The 8,053-nt window shown below is 33.2% G+C and overlaps 1 protein-coding gene across 1 annotated transcript; it reads left to right on the top strand.

The window, feature by feature from the left end:
- The first annotated feature begins 1,239 nt into the window (after nt 1-1,239).
- LOC123194106 lies at nt 1,240-5,070 on the top strand. Its single transcript, XM_044607258.1, has 4 exons — nt 1,240-1,564; nt 2,390-2,487; nt 4,572-4,641; nt 4,727-5,070. Exons 1-3 carry the CDS (start codon nt 1,321-1,323, stop codon nt 4,623-4,625), a joined length of 396 nt encoding a protein of 131 aa, XP_044463193.1. The 5' UTR covers nt 1,240-1,320; the 3' UTR covers nt 4,626-4,641; nt 4,727-5,070.
- Nucleotides 5,071-8,053: the final 2,983 nt, after the last annotated feature.

Here is an 8,053-nt window from a genome sequence, read left to right as displayed (position 1 = left end):
CGGTGATGGTGGTACTAAGTGAAGGAAAAGAAAAAGGAAGATGGTGAGAGAAAAAGCAAGAAGAAATTAGATGTGACTGTGTCGGAAATTAGAAGCGGAGGAAAAAGAAAACAGCGAGAGTAAAAATTATGATTAATTTTTGTGATGAGATTATATTAAGACTGTCTTGCTTGTGATGGTGCCAGCTTAAATTTTTTTTTTGAAAAATTATAAATAAATAAAATTATTTATGGAAAAAATTTAGCCCTTTTTTCTTTTATCCATCATAACTGTATTGAAATTTGTTACCAATTTAATAATCATAATTATATCCAATAATTAAGCACATAATAAATATACTTGTCTCCAACTCCAAGCATTAGAAAAATATACAAGAGAGAGAACGACTTTACGACAAAGATCCAATCTAGTATCCTACAACCTTTACTTCTCACTTGGGTTCGTCTGCCCTGTTCACTTTACTTTTCAATTCTTTGTCTCTTTCTACCCCATATCTTTTAAATTCGTTCATTAAGCACCCTCTGTTCTATTGGTCAAAAGTTTCAATAATAGTTGTCATATATTGAACAAATAATAAAAATTGATTAGTTCATTATTATTTAATTTTAAAAATAAATTTTAATGTACTAATGTTATTATTTTACAATACATTGTATTAGTAATTAGAGTTTTATGTTATCATATTTTTAAAAAGATTTTAATCTTATTCTCTTTTAATGATTTGTATTTGTCGCTCATTTATGTTTATTTTTTTCTTTACTCTTTCTCTTTTGTACTATTTTCCTCTAATATTTGGAATTTGGTGTCACATGTTCTTAAGAGTAAATATTAAACTAACCAAAGTGAATCAATTTTAACACAATTTATTATCCCTTAAACAATTGTATTTACTCGGTTGTGATCGGGCAAACTTATATTATTATTAATTTGCAATAATTGAAAAAAAAATATAAATTTCATATATTGAAAGTTTTTGGTTGAGTAACTTTAAAATTTGCCAAAATATTGAAATTCATTAATGCCTTTTAAAATAAAAAAATTGATTACTTCAACCCACTTTATTTACAAGTACATAAAGAAATACATTTTTTTGATGGCAATATAACCTGTAATGCTCCACATATGCATTAAAAGCACATGTCAAGTCTTTCGAGCTTTAGGGGGTTTCTCAAAATTATTAAAACTAAAGGGTGATTATAGAGGATAAAAAATCTAAAGGAGTGGATAAAAAGCCTTTGAAGCTTCTTTCTCCGGTTCCGAACCCACTGACATTCTCACTCTCTTTCACTCTCTTTCTTTCACTCTTTTTCATTTTCCACAATGCCAATCAACAAGGGCCCCACCACTCCTCCGCCCATGATCGGAAAAATCGGCCCCTACACTGTCTTTGTGACGCCGCCTGCAACTCCCAAACCCGTCGTAGACCAGCCGGTTTTCGAATCGCCACAGAAAGTGGCGGCGCCTCCCGTGCAGCCTCCGCCCCAGCAGTTTCAGAAGCCTGTTCCTGTGGAAAATGGGTCCGTTTTGGGATTCTTCAAGAATGCCGTCACCAAAGTGCAAAACGGTATTTGATTTTTTTTTTTGTTTTGACGTTTTTGCATGTGGGTGGTTTTGGGTTTGGATCTTTATTTGTCGTTTGTTTTGGGTTTATTAATAAAGAACAGTTTGAATTTCTTTTACATTTGCTTATTTTTGGTTTGGGTTAGTTAGATGAAACCTTGTGGTTCGAAAAAGTTAGTGATTATAGTGATTTTTTAGGGGTGAATTTTTCCTGGTACTCTTTTGTAGTAGGCTTAGTTTTATGTGTTAGTTTATGTGGTTGTTTTTTAAATTCTGCTGTTTGGCTGCTGAGAAAGGGGAGGAAAGTTGGCGACATATCTTGCAAAGAGTGCAATGGCGATAGATCCTGTTTATGTGGTCTCCTTATGGGTTTGTAGTTATTGAAATGAACAGAAAATAACATTAAAACAAAAAAAAAGAAAATGACTCTAATCGAAAGTAAGAGAAATCCTTGAGCAGATGAACTTTATTTGTAGTTCTGTAATTGAGATGATAATTTAGAGGTCCTTGGAGTGGAGACTATGTTTGGTTGGAAAATAATAGAAAATGAAGTTGTAGACACAGGGTGTTCTCCTGATTTATTGAAAAGAATTGAAAACTCATTTCAGCAGAATGTTTGTGTTTGGCTAAGTTTAGTACAGGTTTTAGTTATCTTTTGTTTCATAATGGTTAAAAGTCACGGATTTCAAGTTTGTCTTTGGTTTTCTACATGTTTTCAGAAAATACGTAAAGTATTTGATTTTTAGGAAAATAAAATGATAGAATATTATTTTACCCGTTCCAATGGTATTTTATGTAATTAATCAAGTGTAGCTGGGGGCTTTTGCAGCTCATTCGAGTTTGGATGATCATTTGGCTCGTTGGTTTGGATTAAATCAGTCAAAGTATCAGTGGGCATTGGATGATTATTATGAGAACAAGGGATTGGTAAGCTTGATTGAATTGATTATTGTAATTTCTTTGTGTTGTGATGTTTTATTTAATTATATTTTAATTTATGAGCAATGTAAGTTAGCAATATTTCTTGTAGTGTGTATTTTCAATGTTTTACTTTTCTCTTTGGGTTTTGTATGTTGGGGAGCAGGAGTTTGTATGATATTAAGCTCTACATCTTTTAGTTGCTTTAATACAGTTTTAAAGTTTGGTGGGTAAAGTATGTATCAATGACATCTGTTGAAGGAATTGTGAAGTAGCTTCAAAGCAATTGAATTAGTTATCATACTTTGCCTTTTTCTTTGTTGTTGGTCTGGAAAATTTCATTTCTTTTCATAATCGTGTCTTTAAGATTTTTGTTCTTTTAATTTTTTGATTGTTTCTTGAAATCAATTGTAGCATGTTTCATGAAATTGGACCTGAAATAATTTGGTTTGGTTTTTTAGTATATTATAGCAAATTCATTTGGTTATGTTTTGTTGTGAAAAAGAAACTGAAAAAACAAAACCAAAGAAAAAAATATTTTGTGGCGGTTGCTCTATCTCAGTTTATAAAGCTTGTTGAATATGCAAAGTTTTTTTTCCCATTCTAGATTTCAGACATTAATGATTCTATTAATTTGCAATCTTTAACAAATATTTGAAAGAAGTTTATGCATGGGTATCCTGTTGCAATGGAACATGGAAGCAATTTTAGAGAGTCAGCAGAAGAAGAGAATGTGACAAATGTTACAATTATCATGAGATTATAAACTAGTTACCGTATGCTTCTATTATGCATTCATATAGAAATTTCCCCGTCCTTGGGAAAATGCAGAGCACTAAAAAGAATATGAATCTCAATAAATTAGATATTCATATTTACAGTTCTTGATTATAAAATAAAGCCATAAAGATGCACTGTACTTAATATACTAAGTATTTGTTCAATCAGTTGCTTTAGAACAAGGAATGTGATAGTCAATTCTGAGATATAGGATGAGAACCTGTTTTTGGTTATGGATATTTTTGAGGAGTGTTATGTTATGTGTGTGTCTAATTGCGTTAACCATATGGGGTGCCTAAGGATTTCCGCTCCTACAAATAATTTTAGATTTGGTTTTTCTCAAGTTGAACATCAAGAATTTACAATTTAACTTCAAGCCTAGTTATTTTCCCTGTTTCTGGCACTTTTTCACTCTCTAATAAACCAAAGAACAAACCATTTTTCTTAAAGTCACAATTAAGGAGATACTCTGCAATTCAAAAGTTCTTGCATATCTGTGACAGTGCATATGAAAGTCTATATTTACTTGATTACATTCTCTCTTAGGTTGCTTTGCAATAAGGACCTTGCAATGAAGTTTCTTTTGTATCCGGAATAGCATCTTTAGTGGTTTAGTTGCTGGCCTCCAGCGTTGTTTTGACCTGAATCTTTGGCCTTGAATATTTTAAAAGACCTAGTATACAATATTGATAAATATAAGTTGCATCTATTGATGCTGGACAAGGGAATGTAGATTTTGATGAGACATGGAAAGGTATATAACTTGAAAACCTTGATTCATTCTCTGGCAAGGATTCAGATGTACACTCTGTTTCCGGGGTTTGATAAGAAATATAATATTAAATGGAAACTTTGAAGTGATTAGACAATTTTCCTGGTCAATATGTTGTATCATCTCAGGACCTGGATTTACTGTGGTAATAGTGAATTTAAGGAGTCAGACCAGGTCTGTTTGATATGTCAGACCAAAAACTACAAAGAAGGTAATAAAAAGTAGATGAAATAACAGCTTATTTTAATTATCTGCAGAATCTATTTTAGTCACCTTGTAAGTTTGCAAAGACTTGGGTTCCCACATTAGTTGTAGCTTGTGACAAATTGCCTTTTGTGTTAACTATTGCTTCTTTTCTATTGTGTAAGAAATTTCCATTCTATGTTAATATTTTTTCAGGGCTTAAAAATTTGACCATTGTTGTGACAGTTTTTTCCATTTCTTGATTGTTGGCAAGTAAAGTCATTTCCTTGGTTGATTTGTTGATGCTTTTTTCTTTCTTGATGCCCCTTTTTCTTGTGACTTTTTTCATTTATGACAGGAAAAAGAAGTTGGGAAAGCAAAAGAAATGTCAAACAAAGTACGGAATGTTTAACATGCTTGTTTGGCTGGTAATGTAACATTTCCATATTTCGTTTGCCGGAGATATTATTGAATGGTTCACTGACGCTGCTGTTCGGTGGACTTTGGATGCAGATTTTAACATGAAGTGAGGATGTGAGCTGAGTCTCTTTTGTATACTATATCTATGATATTTAATATATTGGATAGTGGAGATTGATCTGAATATTTGAAGTGAGCTTGTCCAAAATCTGGGGATCCAATTGTTTGCAACATTGCAGCTTGCTACGTACTGCAGTAGGCTATGAGCTATGTTATGTGATCTCATATTAATTTTATTTTCATGCCATGGTTTCGTTCATGTATTCCATTAAGCTGCACTCTAAGTTAGGATACTGCAAGGTTGTGGGCATAAATTGTTGATGTAATTTATATTCCGTTTTCCTTGTCTCTCAGTAAAAGAAATAGTTTGCAACAAACAAAGTTTCTTCGCATTTTGCCCCACTGCTGATTTTACTATTTCTTAAACTATTTTAATGTCAATGTAAAGTCAGAGTAGCTCTTAAACTATTTAAATGTCAATGTAAACAAACTATTCGGCAATGCAAATCAGCAGTCTATTTTTTTCTCCAATGGTTGGGATAAGGGGATATTCTAAGAATCTAAGAAGAACATCCTCGGTGGGGTTGCTGAAATTTTGTTGTGCAGAAATGTGCCTGAAATGGAGAAAAGCGGTAGAATTTTGTTCCTGCTGCAAGACTTACGTACATGGTTTATTATACTCTAATTGAGTTTGATATATAATAAAAAATTTTAAAATTTTTTTTATTGACAGTATATATTAAAAAAATAATTTTAATTTTGTTTGAATTTTTTATGTCAATATTATATTTTATTAATAATTTTACTGTAATTAAAAACACTAGCCAAGTAAAAATTAGAGGGTAGTTAGGTCAACTTGCAGCCATTTCTATATAAAATAAAATCTTTGAATACGTGTCGGTTTGCAACTAGTTTGATTGTTCAATTTCCGACCAGATAAACATATGGTTTGGTCCCGGTTCGAGTCGAAGAAGGGGTTGGTACAACCCAAGGTTTAGATGAAATGGCAAATCGTCGTTTCCCACCCGAACATATTAAAGAGTTAAGGTATCAAAATGTATGTTCAACAGTTGTCATCAATCATAATTACAGTTTTTAAGTTGGCTTTGATTCCATTGACCGCAGAATATCATCCATTGATTGTACAGTTGTTAAGAAACGTCATCCCCTTCCCTGGTATCACTCAGCCAGTTTTCTTCCCTGCTGATTCCTAAATTGAACCCACTGCATATCTGAGATGTTTAATAACGGTTATCTCCATTTATAGTTCTTCTATATAAGCTATTCCTCGTTCTGATTACTGCTTTAGTTCTGGTCGAGAAACTATTGTTTAGACAAATTTCTATGCTCATAAAACACCATTTTAAATCTGCAGTGGTCATATCTTTCTGAGATTGTAGTTTGAGTCCAGGAGGTACCAAGTCTAGGATGGTAGAAATTGACAAGGTCCTTATGTGATTGATAAGCCCATCCAATTCTCTTCTCAGTAGCTGAGAACTATTAGGTATCATTTCACACATTTTCTGGAAGCAGGTGGTCTTGGTACATTTTGTAATGGTATCCTGCCTCTTGGCATATTGGTGGCCATAAAAGTTTTGAATGGGAGTTCGTACAAGAAAATTCAGGACCGATTTCTGGCAGAAGTGAGAATCAACCATATTAATCTTTTCAAGCTTTATGGTTTTTGGCTTTTTGCTTCTGACAGAGACTTGCAAGCTCTTGTTTACGAGTATGTAGGGAATGGTTCTCCGGATGGCCTTCTATTTCACAGAGATAGAAATGCAGACTGGGAGACATTGCAAAACATAGCAACTGATTCTACTAAAGGTATTAAATATTTGCATAAAGACATTGTGACATCAAGCCCGAAAATATTCTTATCGATGTTAAATTGTGTGCCCCACGATAGCTGCTTTTGGACTTGCTAAGCTTTATAACAGGTAAAAAACATATAAGACACTCACAGGAGGCAGGGAAACTTCTGGGTATGCTGCATCTGAAATGTGGATGTCATTTTCTGTAACTCACAAATGCAATGTTTACAGCTCTGGATGCTTTTGTTAGAGACATCAAGAGGGAGTTTCAATTCAAAAGTGGGTTTGGAAGAAATTGGAATTGTCACGTCTGAAAAATCTTAATTTGAATTACTTATAAAAGAATTATCTAAAATTAGTAAAATATTAAAAATTTCAAGGAAAAATTATAACTTTGAGTTTTTGCTACGCATAAGAAACTTTTATTTGAATTACTTACCCAAAGAAAAGAACTCCATAGAACCCATTTCCACACTTGAATAGGCAATCCCCTCATCCGGATCTTGCTGGTGAGCTTTCAAGAAACTCCTCACCATTCACCCAGCCCTCTCCTCCTTTGGCAACTTCTATCATACAAAAATATGCTAAATTCCTTCCCGGGTCAGTTTCAACCAGCATGGAGGGCGTAACAATCAGAGCATTGTCTCGGAGAGAGGCTCGGTGAAATGGGCGTGTCTGTGAAGATGCAGACTACCTGCACTGGACAGAAAGACCACCCCAGAGCACGTTTTGAATCTTCAGACTCAAACAATTCTTTTGTTTGAAATCATTTCAGACTAGGTATCAATGTAGTGGGTCATCTTTATAATGCTTCTTATTCTTTTTGTATTGCTTCTTACACTATCAATAACCATGTCGAATGATTTTGCTTCCCATCTCAATGACGGATCAATTTACACTATGTATATGCGTATTATTTGAAGAATTTGCAAGAATAATCCAATTCAATCACTTATCATTGGTTTCAGTGGGATTATTCTGAGTGTCTTTCAGAGAAGACAAGGAAAGCAGAAACCCAGGTGGATTATTCAATGAATTGGTCAACTTATTATTGTAACATATTTCTGATTTATTTATCCGCTCTTGCCTGTCCTTGTTATTTATATTCCAGTCGAACTCCGAACAAATAGGGTTGGATTCAAATTGAGCCGAGTTCAAACTCAATTTGATTACTATTAAAACGAGTCCGAGCTTGAGCTCGAGTTTAACAAACAAAAAATTTCAATACTCAAACTCAACTCGCTCACGAGGGAAGCTGCTTGCAAACTTAACTCAAGTAGGCTCAACGAGCCTAATCACGGGTCGAACTTGGCAAGCTTAAACAAGCCCGTTCAAAGTCCATGGACTTCTACTTTCTTTTTAATAATGTGAAACTAAATTAAACTATAATAACTCATTTAATAAAATCGAACTACATAAATATTATTATTTCAATCAAAATTTATTAAACAACAAAAAAAAGAAACAATAAAAGTATGAAATTTCTCATCATTCAGAATATAGAATATTGTTATTATGCATAAAGGTACTTAATTCTATTAAAAAA

The sequence above is a fragment of the Mangifera indica genome, chromosome 13, assembly GCF_011075055.1.
Source record: "Mangifera indica cultivar Alphonso chromosome 13, CATAS_Mindica_2.1, whole genome shotgun sequence".
Lineage (NCBI taxonomy): Eukaryota > Viridiplantae > Streptophyta > Magnoliopsida > Sapindales > Anacardiaceae > Mangifera > Mangifera indica.
The sequence above is the reverse complement of the archived record's forward strand: the minus strand, read 5'-3'. Positions and strand labels throughout refer to the sequence as shown.

Bases quoted from the DNA above. Each gene is read 5' to 3' on its own strand.
- LOC123194106 (XM_044607258.1), top strand. From the start codon at position 1,321: ATGCCAATCAACAAGGGCCCCACCACTCCTCCGCCCATGATCGGAAAA. The intron at 1,565-2,389 runs GTATTTGATTTT...GGGCTTTTGCAG, and splicing joins CGTCACCAAAGTGCAAAACG to CTCATTCGAGTTTGGATGAT. The intron at 2,488-4,571 runs GTAAGCTTGATT...CATTTATGACAG, and splicing joins ATTATGAGAACAAGGGATTG to GAAAAAGAAGTTGGGAAAGC.